General features: G+C 38.8%; 1 protein-coding gene across 1 annotated transcript in view; it reads right to left on the bottom strand.

Moving 5' to 3' along the window:
• Positions 1 to 373, bottom strand: part of HDAC2 (histone deacetylase 2) — a 23,967-nt gene extending 23,594 nt beyond the window's left edge. Inside the window, exon 1 of the mRNA XM_015622968.3 lies at positions 184 to 373. Coding sequence (XP_015478454.1) covers positions 184 to 235 — 52 coding nt within the window. The 5' untranslated portion in view covers positions 236 to 373. The remainder of the gene's footprint in view (positions 1 to 183) is intronic.
• Positions 374 to 23,355: the final 22,982 nt, after the last annotated feature.

Below are 23,355 nucleotides of genomic sequence, written 5' to 3'. Positions count from 1 at the left end.
CGCAGCGGCGCAGGTGGAGGCAGCGGGGACCCCCGCCCGCCATAGGGCCGGGCCGGGGGTGCTCGTCCCGTGGGGCAAGGGCGGCCGTGCCGGCGGGGGCCGGGGACACAGCCCGCCGCGGGCGGCCATTAGAGGGGCGCCCCCCCGCTCTTGCACGCGCGCTCCCGCGCCGGCCCTGCTCACCGTCGTAATAGTAGCAGACTTTCTTCTTGCCGCCGCCCTGACTGTACGCCATAGGGCTGCTGCGCCGGGGCCGTGGGCAGGGAGCGGGAGGCCGAGGAGAGCGCGGAGCCGGCTCGGAGGTTGGGAAGGAGGGGGCGGGAGAGCGGGAACTCGCGACGCCGGGACCGCCAGCAGCGGGAGCGGGCCGGACCCTCGGCAGCGGGAGGGGCAGCTAACGGGACGCGCCCAATTCGCCGCCGATGGGAGGGAGGAGAGGGAAAGAAGGAAAAGGAGAGAACGCACGCGAGCGGACATGGGCTCCCGCCTGCTTCTCCGCGCTATCTTTCTTCGGTTACACACACAAGCCACGGAAACAGCCAGCAGGGATTCTCCATAAGCGAATTCTTGGAGAAGGCTCTTTTCTGTTCCACCCCCATGGCGCGCAGTGGTAGGATCCGCCGCGGGCATCTGGGCTATATCCCCGCCCCTCTGAGGAGCCGTTTAGCGCATGCGCGGAGTGGCTGCCCCGTCTCCCACAGCGGCTGCGGCGGGAGTGGGAATGAGGATCCCCGCGCTCGGGGCCGCAGCGGGCCCGGGCCCTGCTCGGCGCCAGGACCGCGGCGAAGCCCCTCAGCCGCCCCCAGCACCGGCCGGGGCCCCGCGGTGCCTCGTCCCTAACCGCGCTGTGGCCCGAGCCCTTTTCCTCTACGGGGCGGCTGCAGATGCTCGGCCGGCTGGGGCGTCGCGTCTTGTCCCATCCCCAAGTGAAAGAGTATACTCTTTTCCACAACAAAACCGCTTTCTGTATTGTTTTGAGTACTCCTGTCTGTTAGTACTCTGCCCTAGTGGCAAGTGTTGCACCTCAGTATCCGTGTTCTAGAGGAAGTTCAAAGTATGCTTCACAGTAACACATAGCAGTTCTCCTCTAAAAATCAAGGCATGCCACGCAAGAAGGATTTAACATCTGAATAATTTCTCTTCGAGATCTATTAGCCGTTTTCTCTCCTTGCCTCAGCCCAGGTATGAACTTAATAAGGAGAAACATGATCGTGTTCATACTTAGCCATCTTGCTTGTATTTGCATTTATACAGGGGTTCACACTTGTGAGGCCTGATAAGCTGAGTGTGGGGGTACTCATCAGTTACACTAAAGTTTACTGTTTCTTCAGCTGACACCAAAGGACTATATTTATAGGCTTCCACTCACCCAACTCTTGACCAAGCTTTGTTGATTTGCTGGAGTCTCTAAAAGTACCTAAACCCCTCAGTTATTGCCACATGTACTTCTCTATTTGATAACAAGGCATTTGTATAACCTATGTCACACAACAAAACCAATACATGCCTGAACACAGGTTTGATCTTTGTTCCCAGGATTAGGTTGCTTTCACTCCTAGAGGCACCTCACAGATGTCTGGGTCCTTGTAGCTGGTAAAAATGTAATTTTATAGAGATAGACAACTGTAAAATAAGTTTGTTAAGCACATGTATGCACAAACACCCTAAAGATAACTAGGGCATCCTGGATTCCCCCCTTCACTTTTTTACAGGATACTATATTACGATGTAGTCAGGTGGTATAGCATTTTTAAACAGCTTTTTTTCATATTCCATTTGGAAATTTCTCTCGTATAAATAACATGCAGAATTGATTTCTACACATTATAATACCGCTGATGTTTCTTTCTTGGTGGAAAGTGCAGCAAAATATCTGCATAACACTATAAGAGGCATGATGTAATCCACTTACCAATAACTTCCTTTTTATCTCAGCCTGCCTAGTACTGCCACAACTTGAACAGACTTAGATTGGACTCTAGAAGCTCCAGACACTATTTTGTATTAGCTAATCACTGTATTATATGCTTCTCTCACCACTGGAATTCAATGTGCTTATGAAGTTACTTAACATTTTGTAGTTGCCTGATAAATATCTCTATCAAAAGAGTACAACAACACATCAGCTGGCTCAATATCAGGAACAGTTTTTTTCCACCACATAGGGAATTCAATAAAAGCAGAGATGTACTGTAAAAGTTCTTATCAGGGACTTCATGTGAAGAAAAGTTGTTCATAATTTCACTTAGTTTCAGATGGGTACTCAACCTCATATAGGAATAGCTTATTTTTGTTTAAATGAGCCAAATCAAGAGAAGCTATGTTGCTTTCAGGGCAAAAATGACTATTCATGTTCTTCTAACATCTGAATTCAGGCAAGTGCAGCTCTTTTTTATAGAAGCCCTTTGAATACTAACTCATACCTGAATTAATCAAGTGTCAATAAGCATACAAAGTTATCCTTTACTCAAAGGGATAAGAATTCATTCACTGAATTCACAGTAACTCAGTATGACAGTAAGGACACTATTACATTTAAAGGTCAGTAAAGCTTAAATATCAGGTTTCATGGGTTGTGTATACAAGGGTGATTTCCTAGACCAGTCCTGCTTCCAGAAACGCGGTTCTGCGGATATCATCAAAGCTGCTTGTTAAGGGAACAGCACAGCAGCCATGCTGCACAAAAGCTAATGATATGGAAGAAACTCTGGAGCATCACTTCCCAGGGTAAACAAGCATGAACACCAGCTGTTGATGCACAGGCCCATTGGAAAACAGAATAGACTATATAACAAAGTATCACTGGGACAGGCTGCCACTCCTTTTACTATGTTGCAACATGCAGACACTTTATCATGTAATGATATTTTTTTATACCTTCCTTGTGCTTGTTTCTGTTACTGGGTGAATGCTAGCTTTATTTCACCCTTTCCCTACATCATTATATTAACGTTAGCTTGTTCTTTCACACAGAATTTACATTGTGCCTTAGACAGTGGTGTTTTTGTTTGTTTTGGGAAAGGGACATTAAAAGAAACCAAAAAAACAGCAACAAAGATTTAGGGATCTTGTAAAAACAGAAGAGTAACTTCCATCTTCAACATATACAGCCAGCATTACAATAGAAGGTATTACTCTCTTACACGTTTATCCTAAATCACATCTACCGTGAAATCTCACTAAAAGATGATGCAAATAATGAACAAGAAGTTCTCCATAGGTAAAAGTTTATCCCTTTATTTTTCCTATCAAAGAGAAATCTATAATTCTCAAATCCAGAAGATACTCCCCTTCACTCTCCCCACCCCCACTCCCCCAAAGATATTTTTAAAACAGAGCTTAAATGGAGGATCTAGAGCACCTATTTTTTTTCTCTTAAATGCTGCTATGGAAAAGTGACATTACCTTGCACACCACAGAAATGACAAATAATTCACTTTTCTTCTGTCTCCTTCCATAATCTAAAAGCAGAGAGATACAGCTAGAAAGCTTGCCATCACCTAGCTCATTGCTTATCCAAACTGTTCAAGCCCATACACATATACAGGCATAGCTGCCTCAATTCTCTTTAACAGAACTCAATAACCAATGAAATTAACAGAAAAAAAAATTTAAAATAAAATTGCCCCAAAACAGAAAAATGACATTCATAAGCAAGAAGCCTTTAAGAAGCAACATAACTTCTCTTTAAAAAGCAAAGAAAATTTTTCACTTAAGAATTGATAAAACTGCAAGAGCAAAGGCCAGAAGGGGTCTTTAAAACTACTTTGTTCCAGACCATACACTCAAAAAGAAAAAACAAAACCAGAGCTAACTTAACTTAGAGAAACATACAAAATACATTCATGAATTTAATTCCTCATATAAGAGTTATCTCTTATATCATTAAGCAAAACACAACCCACCTACCTCCCTTGCCCCTAACCATACTCCTTTCTCCTCCCATCCTCTTTTCATCTGTGAAAGTGAGCATTTTCAAGTGATACCTATTAGTAGCATTCACAGGTGTAAGATTGTAATCACACATATAAATGTAGGGAGAAAAATCTCAGACAATGCTATTGACTTGTGTTCATGCTGTTAGATTTTACATAAGTTCTGGAAAGCATAAGAGTAAATAAGGTTTTGGAGCTACTTTTCTGAGAAGACAACAGCTTTCATCATGCAGATACCTTAGTAATGAAATCACTTTATGCAGAATATCAAAATCATTAAAGAAAACATAGATAAAGAGAACTTAATAGAAAATTAATTACGAGGTTCATATTTGCTCAGATTCAGATTGCTTATTTGTGCAATAAGCACTGACAATATTGCTATCTACTAACTGCTTTTGAATTTCAAGAGGGTAGTCTTCTGAATATTCTTCCTTAATTGCTACTAGAAAGTTCTAAGACTAATGGTGGCGTTTTTTTTAAGTGCTATACAGTAGTCTGGGGAGTGGGGGAACTTGCCCTGCTCCTGAATGCTCATGTTGATAGTAACACATGGCAAATATTTCATTTTAAGTAGTAGTAGGCCTGTATATTCTTTTACATGCCTATCATTTTTCTGTGCAGTGTCTTCATGTCTATGTTATGTGTGTAAATATAGCTCATCTGTATCATGTTGTGCCTGGGGCAGATGCACCCACCCACTGAATGTCTCGTGCAATTGCCTCAAACTGGTTCCCTCTGAAGTTGCATTCCTGGCAGTTTGATAGCCTGGAAAACTCTTGTCTTCAGTGCACAGCACAGAAATGCAAATTCAGGTTTTATTGAAAGTGGCATAATTCAATAGTTCTAATGCTTGTCTCTAAGTAAATGGCTAGAAGCATCAATATTCAAATATTTTCTTTTTGAATCTTACTTTTTAAAGAGTTGTTAGGAGTAGGAAGGTGGATTAGAAAACTGCAATGGTAGGTATAGTATAATGAGAGCAAAGTAATTAACTTTTCCTATTTGTATTGAAGGTTTTAACAGACCTAAAGAAAATGGTACATATTCACCTTTAGAAGAACTTAGATGTCTCACATTATCTTTTTTAGTTTAAATAACATTTATTGGTGACTGCTAGAGTGCCTGGTATATAGAGTTTTTCAGTGCTCATTGTTTGCAAAGACAGATCAGTTTAAATTATGTTTGCTTTCAGTGAAACAACTGAATGATATTCTCTGTATCTGGTAATGTCTGAAGAAAGACTTTTTTTTTTAGAAAATCTGACAGATATGTATGACATTCAAATGACATTCAAAAAAGATAGGTTATAAAAATAGCCGTCCATCACAATATATTTCCTAGAGACACAGACCTTCATAACAAGCACAGTACTTGTAACATACTTATGTCTGCTTTACTTTGTTTTATCCTATCCACTTCTAAGCTAAATACCAAAGTTGAGTGGAAGGCGAACTTGTAAAAAGTATCAGCTGGCCTTCTCAACATATTAATTGTGCTTTAATAGCTCTATATTAGTGTGCTTGCAAATTGCTAGGGCTAAATGTTTTCATTCTTAGCCACAGTATAATTTACAAAAATGGGTATGGACGTAGACAAGTAAGGGTTTATTTTCAATATGTGGTGAGAAACTTGTGCCATGCTAATGGAAAGCAGTCCGCAAAAGTAAGTCCCCAAACGAGGAGCAGGAAGCAGTCTGCTGGTAGGAAGTCCCCAGATGGGGAGCATTGCAGGACATGGATGAGCATGGTGAAGATTATAACAGTTCTCTTGTAATAGCAAATCCTGAAGAGTGAGTTTTGAGCTGCTATAACCTATAAATCACTTGCTTGTTTCTTCCGTGTCTCAGTAGCTGAGCAGGTCACAGCGGATAGGACATTCTAGTTCCTGCATGATTCATTCTTCCTCCTGGTTCCTTGATTAACCCTTGATCTTTCAAGCAAGCAAAAACCAGTGAACACTGGTCATCTACACAAACATCTCATCTGTGCCAGTTTTTGTGTATTGGTGTACCATGTGTAGTGTTATTAAATAAAGGTATGTCTGCAAAAGAACAATGTACCAATTTAAATACAATTGAAATCTAATTTATACTGTTATGAGTCACTGTATAAACACTTTTAATTTGACAGTGGTAGGTTTAGTATAAACTTCAGAATAAACTGACTCTAATCTTTGGAGACTAATTGATAGAAAGCAACATCCCAATAATTATTTGTATCAATTAGAAAACAAAGTTAAATGGGAAAATTTCTCTTAGAATTGAATTGGTACCTACCAGTTTGAATCTCCTATATAATTGACTTTTGGCAATTAAAAAAAAAATGACAATGAATAAAATCAGATAAAATAAAAGGAGTCATGGACTCTATAGATAGTTCACTGCTCAGAGGACAAGACCACTTACCACTACTTTAGCCATAACAATAAAGGTTTTAATAACAGAAAGAGTGATCAGAGGATGGATGCATCTGAAGAGATGTGCAGTTATCAGTATGGAGATGAAGTCTTTGGCAATTCTATTTGACTTTCTTTCCTCTGTACAGAAATTGCCAGCAGGTTGTGGATCAGCAATTTCATTATTGCAAAGTCATGAATGTTCCTTGTCTCCTCATCCGTTGTTAGGGTGGATATATTACAGGTGCAATGTACCACAACATTTCTTTGCAGCACAATAAACCTGGGTGTCAAAGAACAGAAACAAAGATGAGCAAAGGTTTCTTGGTACTTCTCTTAAATTTAGTCAAAAAATGTCATAATTTAGAACTTTTTATACATCAGTGATTTTTTTTTTCTAGGAATACCACTTAGAAAAAAAAAAAAAGTCATTATCTCCTCCAAATACCAAAATACCCATTCTACAGCACTGACTCAATATTACAATCTAGAAACCACATAAATTTACAATTTTATGGCCTGTGCTTTATTGGTAGTTTGTAAGAATTTGTCATATTTTATCCAGATGAAAATACTGTATTTATATATACTGTACATATTATGTTCTTTTACATGCAACACTGCCTTTGGTAAAAGAAGAAAATTCTTCTCCACACCTTTCTGCCGTCATTTTTCTTGGAGCCATCAGTGTTAATGTGCTGGCTGAACACTCACATCTCTTAATATTCCTGTTTCCTTGCCTCATCCCACTCAGTAAACAGATTTCTTTAGGAATATCGTATTCATGCAGGTGGTGTTTGGTAGAGCAAAGCATTTGAAGGGCAGGATGAAACATGTTTCTTGTCACTGGAGTGATCTAGGAGGAAGCTAAAAAAAATAAAGGTGAAATTCACTGCCACACATTTATTCCCCATTAAATAGCCCATGGCATTTCATTTGCTTTGTAATGAGTTTTAGACCATGATATATTCAATATCAGGGTTAAATAACAGGCATTTTGGAAGGCTGTCTGACAGCTGGCATGGCCGCAATCTATCTTACTCAACCTTTCCTACCTCCAGGTTTGACTGTACACCCCAAAAGCAGGCCACCTGGATCAAGAAAAGGGTCTACTTAATGCACAGTCTTCATCTCTACAGTCCTTTCCTGGGTTTCTGTGCAGTCCATCTGTCCTTTGATACATCCACCAGAAGGCCATTGTGGACAAAGGTCAGACAGACAGAGGTGTGGGAAGTGCCTCAGTGCTTCACCAGCGAGAAGACTGTTGGGACCTGTGTTCTCCAAAGAGAAGAGCTATGTGGTGAGTTGGATCTGCTGAGTACTCATAGGATATTAGAGTAATAGTCAGTGTCTATTAGACTACAGTTAAAAAAAGGAGAAAAAGTAAATGTAGTGGCGCAAGACTAATCAAAGTGTTGCTCTCTAAAATGATCAGGAGTGACAAGGAATGGGTGTGCTTTAGCAAGATCACAGCTGAGATGTTGTGACTAGCTGTGCTTTACATGTAGCCAGACTCTAAATCTCACCTGATTCTTTCATATCTCCAACCTCAAGTGTGGTTTCTCACTCTTTCCAGAGTCACAAATTCCGAAGTCTACTGGTAGGCAGCCATGTCTGTATTTTATTTTCCATGATACTTCCTGCCTGAGAAGAGAAGGCAAGACAAAAATTACATTGAACTGTTGAGAGAGGCAGAGGGAGAAAGCTGGTTCAGGGCCAAAATGTGACTTCTTTAATTCTAGGATTCAGGTGGCTTCTATCAAGCATCTTTTTTCTTTTCTTCAAATGGTGGTTAACTTAAGTCTAGCTGTCTGCACAAACAACTGGTTTAGCACCTCAGCTAATTATATCAGCTGAAGATCTGGGCAAGTTACATTCAAAATGATTCCCAAACAACTTAGTTTCACTGCAGTTTACTTAAATAGTCAAACCTATTTTGAGTGCACTGAGTAGTTATTTCTGCTACTGTATTTATGTCAAAAGTTTTAGCAGTTCCAAATATATCTTGAGTTTCCCAAGAGACCTAGACTTTAATAGCAAAATATAGCAGAAACCAAAGACTTTAGTTCCAACAAGAAGAGCAAATAACAGAACTAAATCTCATATATTTTTTCAGCTCAAGCATTTAATGGTCTGTCATGGACAAGATGAAAACTTGAGGTTACTCTGTCGTACATTACCTGATAGCCTAGTTCTCCACTGCTTTATTCTTCATGGAGTCCTGAATTAAAGCAGGATTTATGTCTGTTTATGAAGTGTCCCTTGATTCAGATTTTTAGGTGGTAATGATTAAACATATCAAGATGTTAGTATTCAGCATTCACAATGTTGTGAACTGCATTTTCGAACCATAAGATGGACACATGAAGCTGCATCTTTCTGTTTACTTCCTGTTCCAGATGTGGGAAAGAAGTAGCTACAGATTTCTTTAACAAAAAGCTAAGGAGACAAATTGTGGATACCAAATGCAAAAAGCAAGCAGGGAACAGAGCCTGTATGAAACTAAGTCACACAGGTTTCCCACTCTGGCCTGGGAAAGCATAAGAAGGAATCCAAACAGTCCTTGGTAAAGGACAGCAATCTGCAGGTGTTGTTTAGTCAAGGGGTAGTGTTCCACTTAGCCAGTGATGGTGATGTTTACCTTTAATGACCAATGAGAGTTTTACCTCTTGGACCCTCTTGAACATGTGTATAAAAGTAGATTAAGAATAATAAACTTTTCTCTCTTGGACAATGCAGCAAAGAGAGTCATGTTGTACGGCTTCACTGTTCCCAATATAGTGCGACAACAAATGTTTCCAGATTTGGGGCTTGAAGAGATAATAAATTTACCATGTAGGAGAATCCACCCAATGAAGTTCCTGCACTTTGGACAGCTGACAGATTCTCTACGCTATCTTAAGTTCAAGGAATTTCCAAAGACTGATAAAGGCTTGTGCAAAAACCTGACATTTTTCAAGAGAAGAGAAACACATTGAGTCACATTTCTTGGTGCTTTATTAGAAGAAAAATATCGAGTTCCATTGCATCTGAAGACAAAACAAATATAATTTTAAGGTGTGGTGTGTTTTTAACATTTTTGGAATCTCTTTCAATGTTCAGTATGGATACAGGAAGAACTGACTGTACATCTGTCCTTGATGACTCTTGAAGCAGTACAGACAACAAGCTGACAACATTCTTCCAAAAGAGAAGAACATTGGAATGGGTTTCCCAGGGAGGTGGTAGAGTCACCATCTCTAGAAGTGTTTAAGAAATGACTGGACGTGACACTTAGTGCTATGGTTTAGGTGACATGGTGGTGTTTGGTCAAAGGTTGGGCTTAATGATCTTGGAGGTCTTTTCCAACTTTAATGATATGATTTGATTTAATGATATGATATGATTTAATGATTTCCAGGGATGATTATTCTACCACTTCCCTGGGCAGCCCGTTTCAATGCCTCACCATCTTTTCAGTAAAGACATTTTTTCTAATATCCAATCCAAAGATCCCCTAATGCAACTTAAACCTATTTCCTCTAGTTATGTCACTTGTTACCTGTGAGAAGAGATGACCCTGCCTTGCTACAACTTCCTTTCAGGGGGATGATCACTGCCCTGGTTTCCTTCTACTTAATACCATAGCACCATGACAGATAAAATGCTGACACATTTGAACTACTTTGCTAGATTGCTCCTGGGATGTGTTCAAATGCGAGGACTACAGGCCATAAAAACTTGTTTGTATCCATGATATAGCACCAAGGGATGATACTAAACACTTCATTTAGAAGTAGGGAACAACCTATGGAGCATCCTGAGAGAGGAATTCTATCAGTGTGTCTGTAAACGCTTTCCTCAGCCCTATTTTCTTTTATCATGCATTCTCAGTGGCCACCCCATCATGCAGCATTTCATCCCCCAATCTCAATGCATCCATCAATATCTTTTAACATGCACACACTGATGTGTGTTTGGTATATGATGTCCCCACATTTTTTGACAAAAGTTAGGCATTTTGTCTGGAAGCCATCTTAAGATAACCTCTACAGAGCTGTATTCATCACAACTCTTCTGTATAACACAGTTCCTTGATTTACATAATGGCCTTGGAATAGGAGGAAAAAACTGTGAAAGAAGCTGTTGCAAGAGAGTCTTTGAAGTGTACTTCTAGCAGTACTTTTCCTGTTAATAGATATGTAGAATAAAAACAAAGGACTTTTATTTGTGTTTCATACTAATCATGGGGTTGCAAATTGATTGGATTCCTAGCTCTTTTGAGAGAGAGAAAGAGAGAGAGAAAGAAGCAGGAATAAAGGAAGATAAGTAGAAAATAGCCCCAAAATGAAGAAAAAAACCCAACCAACCAACCAAAACAAAAAACCCGCAGCTTTGGTATTTTTTCTTCCATCTATAACAATAGTTGAAAAATATTTGCTTCCACAGATCTGCTTGAGGGAATTTGTCCTTATGTGAGAATTAACTATGTCAGTAATTAAGAGCATTTTCTACTTATAATATAAAAAGCTTCTTTCATATAAAAAATATTTCTCCACACCCCGTGCTGTCGTATGATCAGATGAATATTCATGATCTCATGAATATGTACCCCACCCTCCAAAATAATGTTTAAGGTCCTGAGCCCAGTCCTCATTCTGACCTTCATGTGTTATTGGCTCAACTTCAGCTTGCAAAAGCAGAATATCATTGGTAAGTATTTTAAAGCTTTTTCCAGCCTGGGGTTTGGAGAAATTTGATGGTATATTGCAGTCATTCCTCTTCTGTCTCTAATAAGCAGTGAAAGGAAGATGTTGACATTTGAAACATTATCAATGGGTAGCTAAGTTGATGCTCACTGTGAAAGATGAGAAAAATTGTTCCTCAGAACATTTTTAGTTAAGGTTCCAAAAGTGCAAGCAGATGCCACTACATCTGTTACATCCTCTTCCCATTTTGAGAGCATGTCTCCCACCATGTTAGCTGGAAATTTCATTCTGAGGCAAATAGAAACAAACATAGATATTTCCCCTCACCTCCCAAGTCTTTATGATCTGAACAAAGTAATAACATTTAAAAGATACCAATATATTTTACAATATATTTTGCAGCTTACTTGCCAAATCTAAACTGTTCATATATCTACTATTAATATTTATGTATATGATGCAGAAGAAACTTATTTTTATAAATTTTGGGTAAATAGCTATAAATGTGTTTGCTAAAAACAATGCAAGACTAGAATCTAATGTAGTATGTTTCTCCAGTGTGAGAAACATATAGGACAAAATGAATTCCATGGTCTATGTGGTCATTTTCACAAAGAGAATAGCAAAGGAAATAAACTGTAAGTGACTAAGTAGGAAGCAGCATATTTTCATGATACTTCTTGCAATTATGACTTATAGGTCATTCATAACAATGAAATGTCATGTGTGCTTTGTTACTCCTTTTGTAAAAGTAATTAAATCATTTGCATATATGTTTTTTTTAACATGCTGAATTCATTTTCCTGGCTTGGAAATATTTCTATATAACTATTAATAGCATTCTTCTCAACATCACTTGCTTAGGACATATCAAATTGGGGCCTAAGGGCTGTAATTTAAAATAATATTTAAGTCCTGTTGCTGATTTTGGTTTATCAAGGGAATAATTTTCAATGGCTGCACAAGTTACCTTTTTTCACTTTTGTAGCATTTATACTACATCAAATCTCAAAGGAATTAACTCTGTGTTGAAGCCAATAGAATAAAATGAGCACAATGTTTACAGTTATTTTAGGGTCAAATATCAGGGAATCTGTTGTGAAAGTCCCAAGAAGCTCTGTTAGGAGTCAGTAGGATAACCACATGTTAAGGGAGAACCTGAGGAAAGGAACATTTAGTTCACAGTTGCACACTGAAAAATTTACCTGTTAAACTACCATACAGATGGAGAAAGGCGGCTCCAGACATACCTTGAAGGAAAGATTCAGGAGAAATTACAGTTAACACCAGCTTTCAGGAGCAGGCTGCAAGTTCCAACAGGCAGAGCACCTATCTTAGAGGTCCTTCAGAGCTTTTTTATTAGCTGTATGTGTCTTTCCATCAAACTGGGTACCTGCACACAGCCCTCATTTATCATGCAACCTGATATATACCAAAAAGTCACTGAAGAGGGTGGCTGTCTCAAATCCTGAGATATAAAAGTTTTCCTTAGAAAGACAATTATAGAGGTTCCAAAAATTCAAACAGATCCATGTTTTTGATCTGAGTATGATTTGAGTATGATTATGGATCTTTTCCAATAGGTAATTTGGATGTGGCCATCTGGTTTGGAAGGCTAAGGTAATTTTATGTTATGAACGTGCTGTACTCTTCCCATTGACTTCAATGCCACAGAACTGTCCTGAACTTGATTAAATTACTAGCAGAGACATAGAAAAATAATATATTGTATTTAGGGTGTTTACTTTTTACTTACTGTGTTACTGCACAATGTTTAGTATTAGTTCTTACTTAAGGCAGAATCAAGCCTAAATAAAGGTCCCTTGTGCACAAAGCCTCTCTTTGCAGGTTTTGCTTCAGAAAAGTCATACTATGAGTTTATTATGTTGCTTCCTCATCCATTGCAAGGGACATTTTTAACTGACTTGGCAACACAATTAAGCAAAAAATTTCATGCCAGTGGGGCACACAGTGATGTATTTTGTTTGGCTGGGATATTTTTTAAAGCAATTCAAAGCAGCAAGTACAAAAATTCTCCTTTCTTTTTCATTAGGAGGAAGGAGCATTTTTTTTTTCTCTTTGTTGTCATTAGTGACAATTCTGACCTTGAAGTCAATGTCTTCCATAAGATTCTGCTAGTGATTTCTTTTCCCTAGATCATGCAACCACTTCTTTAGACTGTACTTTTTTTTAAATTGACTTGCTAAGCTTTTCTCCAAAAGCATTTTTTTTCCTTTTCTTCTCCATTCCTTTTGAAATTTAGAGAAGGCAATTTCGACTTATTTCAGTCTGTTATAGATTTTGGAAGTATTCCAGAGACAAAGATAGGACTAAAGCAAACTGGCAAAATCAATTATTTTAAAGTTTTAGCTTTTAGTTTAGACAATTTTGACAATAATGCTGAAAGGACGCTGCAAAATGTCACAGTCTGGTCAGGAAACTGCAGTATAATGTGTGGTGAATAAATAACACACCAAGTGACACTGATAAAAGAATTCTGGGGAAAATAACACCCTCAAAATGTTTTCAAATTATTATACCCCAATTTCTGGTCCCACTTACATCAAACTAAGTCTGCAGCAATTTCACTGACAACATCAAGACTGGATTCTTTATTCTGATAAACAATTTTTTCATGAAAGGTGAGTCTCATTGGAGTTATTTCAGCAAGCAATAGAGCTAGTTCAAGCTTTTAGTGAAGGAGAGAAGCACAGGGATCATTATGTCTGCATTTCACCTAAACAGTGGGTGCATGGCACAGACTGCTGGCCCATTTTCCCTTGCAGCAACCAGCAGCATTCCCTGGCCTGGATGTCTGGGTTTCTTCCCTGTGAAAACCATAAAAAAAGGAATGGGGCTGAGGAAGTGGACCGAGACATTTTGACTTCCTCTGATACTGATATATATATATTAGTACATATATTTGGTAGTGCTTTAAAATATGTAAAACCAATTCATCAGCTCAGACTAAACACTTTTCATACATCATGCATGAAAAGGACTAGTGGATGAGAAGTTCAACCTGACAATGTGCACTTGCAGCCCAGAAAGTCAACTGTGTCCTGGGCTGCACCAAAAGAAATGTGGCAAGCAGTGTGAGGGAGGTGGTTCTCCCACTCTAGTCTGCTCTCAGAGTGATGTATCAGCTCTGGACCCCTCAACAAAAGGGTATGGAACTTCTGGAGCAGGTGCAAAAGGTCACAAAGATGATCAGAGGCCTGGAGTACCTCTTCTATGAAGGCAGACTGGGAGAGTTGGGCTTGTTCAGCCTGGAGAAAACTCCAGGGAGACCTTATAACATCATTCCAGTACCTGAAGCATAACAGAGAGCTAGAGAGGGACTTTTTACCAGCGCATGTAGTGATAAAAGAAGGGCGAAAGACTCCAAGCTGAAAGACATTATGCTTAGATTAGACATTTAAGAAACTCTTTACTACCAGGGTAGTGAACTACTGTAACAGATTTCCCAGAGAAGTGGTGGATGCCCCATCCATGGAAGTGTTCACAGCAAGGTTGGATGATGGGGATTTTAGCAGCCTGGTCCAGTTGAAGGTGTTACTACCCATGCAGGAAGCTTGGAACTAGATGATTTTTAATATCCCTTCCAACCCCAAATTTTCTGTGATTCTATGACTGAGATTCAATCTTTAATTCTGAGGATGTAGCACTGATCGCTACATTTTCTACAACTTACATTATTGCAGTTCTCTGCCAGTGTAATACCTTCCAACTTCACCACCTGATGTTTTGCAGCTGTAAGGTAGGTGCAAGGTTCTCCATCATCCAGCTGTTCACTGACACAACAGGTGTGTACAGATAGTCCCATGTCTATTCTTCTAGGAGGCAGACCAACTGCCCTTCAAGGATGATGTTCAAAGACCCTCCCATTAGGTAGTATTTGGGATAGTTACATAAAATGATATTTTAACAAACTTTCTATGATGGAAGCTAGGGTAGCATTCCAGTTTACTTGCATGTTTCCCAAAGATATTTTTCTCCTTACCTGTGACTTTTCTATACATTTCTTCAAGTACCACTTTCCAATGAAAAAAACCTAGGCCTCTTAAGAATTCTCTGTTCCTTAAAGCATGAACGTGCTCAAATATATGCCTGGACATTTGTAAAGCCAGGAAAATAGAAATAAACTGGTTTGTGTTAATCCCAGGTTGAATGTTGTTTGTCATGAGAACTGAGTTTTGTCAAAGGTAAACCTTGAACCCACAGGATAAATTACTGAATATCCTTAACCAGTCAATTCCATACCAGAACTATGCCATTACTTTGTAATAAACCTAATGTGATCATACTTTAATCCCTTGTACATAAAGTACTCAGTCTGAGCTGGTGAGTTGCTTACTTTTGTTTTGCAATAATAATAAATGCAGCTTCTTTTTTTTTGTGTTTACCTCCTAAAAGGTTCCCTATCCCTACACACTACACATTTTCCCTTATTCTCAGAAGATTAACAAAGATTTTGATTTATGATAGCTGAGGAAGCAATCCTGAACCTAACACTTTTTGACATACAGGATAAACCTGCCCTTATATTACTAAGGAACAAAAAACTCCAGTAGCATAAAGTGCAGATGGGAAAAAATGGTAAAGACAAAATTTCTGGCTTTGAGGAAGGCAGCAAATGCTGTTTTCTTGCCGTGTCTCCTCATTGTTTACCATCTCTGAGTTTGTTGTCTGTTGTCTTTCACAAGACATGAGCTTGGCAGAGTCCAAATGCCACACATCACTACTTTTGCCAGCAGGAAAACTCTTGGGTCTCTGGAAAAATTGCCTTTTATTATATTTTGATTCAGCTGGCTCTGTGATGGAGTTCTGCTGCAAATGTTTGAATAGTTTTCAATGAAAATGGCATAAGGAATGTTCACTGATTCCTTTGGGAATGAAAAGAATGCATCTGCCTGTTAAATGTCTCAGAGTTCAATTCAAGAGACAAATGACCTGCCCAAGAGTATGCACCTTATCCTCAGAATTTAAAATACATAGTCCCTTAGGCTGTTCAGGCTATGTATTTACTTTTGCTTGTTGTTCACTCTTGACTCACCATTATCCAAATGAACTCCTGAAGTAGGTGCAATATAATAGCTCATTTTCTCTTCCTGGTAAGTGGTTTGGACAGCCTACACATAGATTAGCCTTCCAACACCATTTGGATTCAGCTTGAGGTGACTGAGCTCAGCTACAATGGGCTAAGGGAGCCTATTGGATTATTTCAGGTGACTTCAGCCTTCACATGGCCATTTGATTAGCTTAAGCAGCACCAGTACTTTCCTATTTGATTTGTGGCCTGGCATTTTAATAGAAAATGAGGCAAATCCTTGACTCATCCTTAACTGGCACAGCCCCTTTGATTTTAGTAAAAGAATTGTAAAGTGAAAAATTTTACAACACTTAATCTACCTTGAAACTGCCTGTGTAGCTCCAAATTGTGTTTCTCATCCTAACAGTGTTCCAGTCAAATGGATTTGAAAAAAGTAAAGACTATTCTAGTGTTAAGCACGGAACTAATTTTTCAAGATGTTGTTTTGGTTTTGGTTGTTTTTGTTAGGTTTTTTTTTTTTTAATAATGAATGACTATTTGGTTGTTAAGTGTTACAACTGCATCTCTTCAACTTCTTTCTGGAACACACACAATTAATAGGCTTGCCAGGCACTTAGACATAGAAAAAAATACCATTCTGTATTCAAAATAAAACACTGTTACCAGTGGCAACCTCATTGGCTGTTCTAGCAGACAGACCAAGTGCTGAAAGAGCACTGGGACAAATCCATTCTGCTCAACATAGGAGAGGACTCTTTGTCAGGACAATGAAGGAAGGATGCTCAAGCTGTACTTGCTTTGTGTAGAATTTCAGAGCCACAGCTTCTAACATGGGTTATTCTATAGTAAATTGCTTTTAGAGCAAGCCAGAAATAATCAGAACAAAGCAGGATAATAGCTGCTGTCATCTGCTTTCATGCCTCCAATGGGAGCTAACTTAACTAAAATGAACTGTAAGAAATAGTGGGGGTGGCTTTGTTCCTTTTCACCTGAGTCTGAATATCTGGCTTCATCCTTCAGCTGGGTTCAGGAAAATTAGCTCACTAAGGGCAATAGCCATTTTGTGTTCAGACTACTGAGAAAAAAATTTAATCTTTTTGTTTAGTGAAAATTGCAGAGGCCATTCACTGCCAAAACAATTTTGTGGAGACCAAAGGACTGGGAAATAGCTAAGGATTAGTGAAAGATAGGCATTGTCCGGTAGAGATCTTTTTATCCCCAAAATGGCATAAATTCAGAAGAAGAAAATGCAGGATATCCTGAGTACAGCCCTCTGGATTCACTCAGATGTTAGCACAGGGGACAAAACACACTGGATGGAGATGCCTGTGTTCATCCCACATGCATTAGTGCAAGCAATGGAAACATAGAAGACAGCCAGACTGTGAGCTGAGAGCCAGAATGAGACATCCAAAGGGATGGGACAGCAAGACTAGGCTGGGGGTCCACAGCACCATCAGCAGTCTTTGAACTGGCCAATAGCCAAACACTTTAGCAGGTGTCAGGTTCTGAGCATCACACGTAGCCAAGGAGAAGTCAGGCACTTCAGCTACAGCAGAGATCATAGGGGCAGAACCTGGAACACCAGAGCAATGAGTGCTGGGAATTCAGAGAGTCACCATAGTCATCACACATCTACCCAGCCTTGTCTGTCATGGCCTTGGACTTTGCTGCCAGCACAGACTGAGGTGGGAAATTGTGCTTGGGCTCAGGAGACCAATGGCTCCTGGACACCTGAAACTGCTGGAGCTGCTTCTCCCTCAATACCCACCACAGGCACAGTAATCCCAAGTAGCCACACACAGGACTTCAGCACCTGCTTGTGCTGCATGCATCCCAGCAGAATTGCTTGATGATTACTGCCATTATGCTCCTTCCATCTTGGTTTGACATGTGAGCCAAAATCTAGGCACACTTCCTGCAGCACATCACTCCGTATATATTTTTTTCCTTTGATCTTTGCCACTGGAAAGAATGGCAAGTTTCTCTTAAACAGAATTTTGCATTATTGTTGCACTGTACTTAGAATTGTCTGTGTTTATTGTTTGTGTTTAATCTTTCCTCTGCTGTGTCTTAGAAACACATGCCTGAGAGGTCATCATTTACTCAAGACAATGACAAATATTTTATTATGTTTTATTTTAGAATTATAGTGCGGAAATGGTGCCTCAGTCCACGGGGTTTAGAAGCTCATAAACCAAGGATTATTTAGAGCAGCAATTGACGTGGCAAATTATTTACCTCTGAAGACATCAGAATGGATGAGGAATTGTTCTTATCAGTTTATAGTAGGATGGCATCAATCAATGGGAAAACCCCACTTCATTGATGAACAATTACGTAGCACATCTTTTACTAAAAGACAGCACTTACAGGGTGAGTGAGAAAAAATAATAGGAAATATCTTCTCAACGAGAAGTTTATTCAAATTATAAATATTTCAAGCAAAATAAAGCATAGATAGGATGCTGATATAGACTCACCTGTTATGGGAATAGCTACCCTTGTCCAAAACAGCTGGCCATCAAATACTGAACCATATAATAACCAGATTCAAAGTCTTTTTTAAGTGTTCTGTACTTTCTCCAACCACAGGTTGTTCAGGATTTGTACAATAGAAGGACATTCACACAAAGGGTTTGTTAGTGTTACACATTCCTGTACTTGATTTTTGAATGAATTATTTTAAAGTAATCAGTTGCGTCCAATCAGGAATAAATCACTTGTTACATATTTAATTTTCCTGTCATAGTTCATCTTGGATTATAGATAATCCAAAAATTGAGATAGAGTCAAATTTCCACCTCAACAGAAGCAAAGACCACTTCACTGCACTTAACACGAGGGAGAAAAATCCTCTTGCTTTTGTGAAAATTTCACTTATAATGTAAAAAAAGACTCATGGCACTCCTTTCCCTATGCCTCTACTACAGAAGAAAATTTCTGAATCCAGGAGGAGATAATTTTAAAACAAACAAAAGAAGTTTTTATGCAGTGTATAGAAAAAAACAAATATATATATGTGTGTGTATATATATATATATATATATATATATAAGAGAAAGATTGGCAAAATGACATGAAGAAACAGAAGCAAGAGAAATTCCAGTTAGGAAAATATTTTTGGCAAAGAGCATGGTTAAATACAGGAACATATTGCTCAGAGATGTAGAATCTCCATCCTTGGAGAGTTCCAAAGCTGAAGTGGACAAGGGCCAGAGAAAACTGGTCTAACATTGAAGTTAACCATAAAATGCACAGGAAGTTGGACTAAGTGAACCCTAGAAATCGAACCAACCTGCAATAATTGATGATAGTACTGGATGTTGTTGCTGAAAGGGGTTGAGGAATACAGACCATATCAGGAAATTCAAACAGGGATTAGACAAATCCATTCACAATATGTCCATAAACAGATAGCAAAGAAAGAGGATGTGCCCTCAAATATCCCCAGTGACCATGGATGCTAGGGATGAACAAAACAAGCAGTGGATAACGCTATGCTCATGATGTCTCTCTCTAAGCAGCATCTCCTGTTGATATAGCCATGTGAAAAACACTTGGCAAATGAATAGCTGGTCCAATCCACAGGATATATATAATAATTTTATATATATAATATAATTTTATCATTAATTCTTCTTACTTATTGGTCGGATACAGCACAACGGCTTCTGTCTCTGTCACGTTTCCTGGATCCAGGATTTGAATTACAAATGATGTTCAGCGTAGAAGATGTGAGCATGGAGATACAGACCTTGGCACTCTGGAATTTACTGGGGACAACTGAGCTCTGAATTTTGGGATTAAGCTAGTCTCTAATTTCCTTAGAGAATATTTTTTGATCACACTTCAGAAAAAATCTGGGCTATACCTCAGAAAACAGGATCAAACCCAGCGTATGTTTTAAACTTCAATAAAGATTTTTTTGTTCTTAGATAGGTTGAGGAAAAAAATCAAATTAAAATATTAGTTAGCAAAGAGATGCCTAAAAGCATGTCTCAGCATATATTTACTAAGAGAAGCCTGTAATCAAATGCTTGTATTTAAACTGGTAGTAGTAGTCAAGCTGACTGAACTATTCAACAGGCCTGAAACACTCTCCCTAAGAGGCATTCTTATTTGTTGGGATCTTAAGCCTTCATTCTGTGAAAGAGTTTAGTCATACCCAGGTTCCTCCTGCCCTACTGGAGACATGGTGGTTATCCAAGCTATGAATGCCTTCTGAAACTTCTGCTAGGCTAGCCTGCAATCTCAGCCTCTCTGGAGTAGTCCCATCTATCTGTAGCACAATTCACACATTACTCCTCAGTAAAGGGTAGAGAAAGTCAACAGTCTGGGAATCTGCAATCCCCTTTGGTCATCCACTATGTCAGTGGACATGACATACAACAGCTTTCAGTACTGTGCTCTAGTTTTAATGGATTATCCTTTTTATTGCTGGCTGCAGTAGCAGTTCACAGAAATAAACCAAAATTATTCATTATATTAAAAATTTCTCTAATCTTCATTAATGTTGATCTCTTTAGTGTTATTTATTGAATGATAAAATTACCAGTAGCAGATGGCAACTGAAGTATATAAAATGCAAATGCCTACAATATCAAGCAAGTATATTTTACCGACAAAATTTAATATAAGTGCACATCATGATTGGTCTTTTTTTGTGCAGAGAATGGAAGATAATGGGGATGCCTCTCTTAGATTAATTAATCTATTTATTCAACAAAACAAACTGATGCCACTAGTTAGGTTAACAATATGGAAAGTTACGTGGTATCGAAGCATATGGATTGCTGTTAAAATGAACTTTGCTGCTCTACTAATGGAACTTTTTCCTTGTGTTTCTAAATTTTAATGGTATAATACCCAAAGCATAAGGTATATTAGAGAATAAGGTTGTAAATTGTTTCTCAGCCTTATTCAGAAACCTCAATAATTCAATAATCAGAGCACTGTGATACAGACTCTAAATATCTGAATAATATAGAAAATGTTCTTTTTCTGGTCATCTGGATCTTCCACATTCCCTATACAGTTTGTTTGAACTTGTACACCAAATTCCCATTGATTTCAGTTGGACTTAAACAAGTGTCAAATATTCAGAGCTGTAGCCTTTGCAGACTATAATATAAAGTTAATGGGAATCATACAGAGTATCCCCATTGTCTCATTTCCTGATTCAGCAGGATTAGTTCTTCCTTTATGCATCTAATTCAGCAGAAACCATCTGAAAAATCCTGAAAACATCAGGGTAACTGCACAGTGGGGACCCCCCTATGCACACATTCTTTCTTAATGTACCTGTGAGTGGAAAGGCTCTCTCATTACAGAGAAAAATGAAAAGTGCCTTCTTTGGTGGGAGTAGCAGTAGCAAAACCAATTGCATTTGCTGCATTCTTCGTTTCTTTTCTAATCAGCCCATGATACTACAGCCTTTGCAAACCACATAGCCAGCTGACACAGGGCACAGAATTGTTCCTTCTTGCATGAATAGAAATTTCTGATGCAGCCTGGATGTTACAAGCTTGCATTTGCTTAGCTGCACGTTGTTTGTGACAAATGAGAGACCAGCAGTAATGAGGAGATGGGGTATAAATGTAATGATAGAATAAGTGAACTCTTTGCAACGTCTACATATTGCATATCCATGGAAATGAAGGTGTAAGTGAGGAAGAGAAGGGTTTAGTCAGCTAACAGTAAGAAGAATCAAAAGAAATGTTCTCTAATATAAAGTGTTGCTGTGTATGGGGGATTTCTGCAGTTTTAATGTCAGAGTGTTTTAAGATCAGTCATGTATTCCTTTACTTGAGGGATTTAATTTACATTTAAAATGAAAAAAAATCCTACTGCAATTGAACTGCTTTCAAAGTATAAACTATGGCTTCATGTGGCTGTGAGTAGAGACATGCCTAGCTGCTGACCATTTCCCTTCAGCTCTCCTTGTGTGGACTGAAACATTTGGAGCTCCAGGACATAGCCCAGAGGCCACAGCATACAGCAAAGACAGGCAACATTGATTTTTTTTTTATTTCCTCAGTAAATGTGTATGGCAGGAAAGGACTATCAACTGTGGAGCAGTATAGTTTCTGCTTTCCCCTCAAAGTCATAAATCTGTGACTTGAGCTTCTAGAGAACCAGGGAAGATGTTTTTGTGCTAGTTGATTATAGAAAAGAGGTGCCATTACAGCTGTAAACTAGACTGAGGCTTGGCTGTGATGGAGATTCATGTTAACATTAAGGTAATTCTTGAGAGTAAGGAATTATAAGTATTTATTTACAGTTCTACAGATTTTGTTGCATTGCATAGAAGAGTAGCTTTGTTTGCACCAGTTGAAGAATAATTAACTAAATTTGACATAATTAAGTCAATTAAATCCCTTCTGTCCATTTTGCTGCAACTTATTTCACTTCTAATAGTTGCTACTCATGTTATTTTTTTTTAAATCATGCAAAACCCACTCTTCTCTCAGCAGATTCTACAGCTGTACTATACTTACAGGTAGGTAGGTACAGTAGGTTACAGGAAACTCTCTGGTTTCACTGGTTTCACTGGCTGTGTCTGTCTTGCAGTTGCTGTTGAATAAATATGCATAATTTACAAAGATTTGCTATTAGGTCTCTGCCAACCAGGCTCCTGAATAACTGAGCATTCACTTCAGCTGCTTAGGAGGAATAAAGGGTAGTACCCAACTCCAAAGTTTCAGGATTGAGCAACCAGTGCAGGGCAAGGCTGTATCTGCACAGTCTGCTGAGTCTACAAAATACAAAATCTAAATACTGTTCCAAGACAAATAGCATAAAACTAGTTTTTAAGGGCTTTGGTGGAGTGATATTACTGGGGCCAATAATGTGTCATTTTGCTCTCTATCTACTGTACAACATTAAAAAGAAAACCAAGTGATAGATACTGTGTCAGGTAGCTTTGTGAATTCATTCACTTCCTGAAAGAAGTGAAATTAAAACCAGATTCTAACAGCTATTTATACCATACTGAACTGTACCATGGAGCCCTAAGAGTGGGACCAGGTCCCTGAAGAACCTTAAAAATGGTATTTCTGAAGTTACTGTCATAGGTATAGGGTACTATAATAATTCACGTCAGACATAAGCTTTATTAACTATGATCATAGCAAGCAAATATTCAGCCATCATCTCCCCCTCTGTTCCCCTCTTCTCTGCAAAGTGATTGCAGAGACTCAGCCTATGTACAGATTAAGAAAAAAACCCAACAAAACTATAAATTAACAAAAAGGAAAAAGGCAAGGAAAAACAATAATTT

Source organism: Parus major, chromosome 3, assembly GCF_001522545.3.
Source record: "Parus major isolate Abel chromosome 3, Parus_major1.1, whole genome shotgun sequence".
NCBI classification, from domain to species: domain Eukaryota; kingdom Metazoa; phylum Chordata; class Aves; order Passeriformes; family Paridae; genus Parus; species Parus major.
This window is presented reverse-complemented; position numbering and strand designations above follow the sequence as displayed.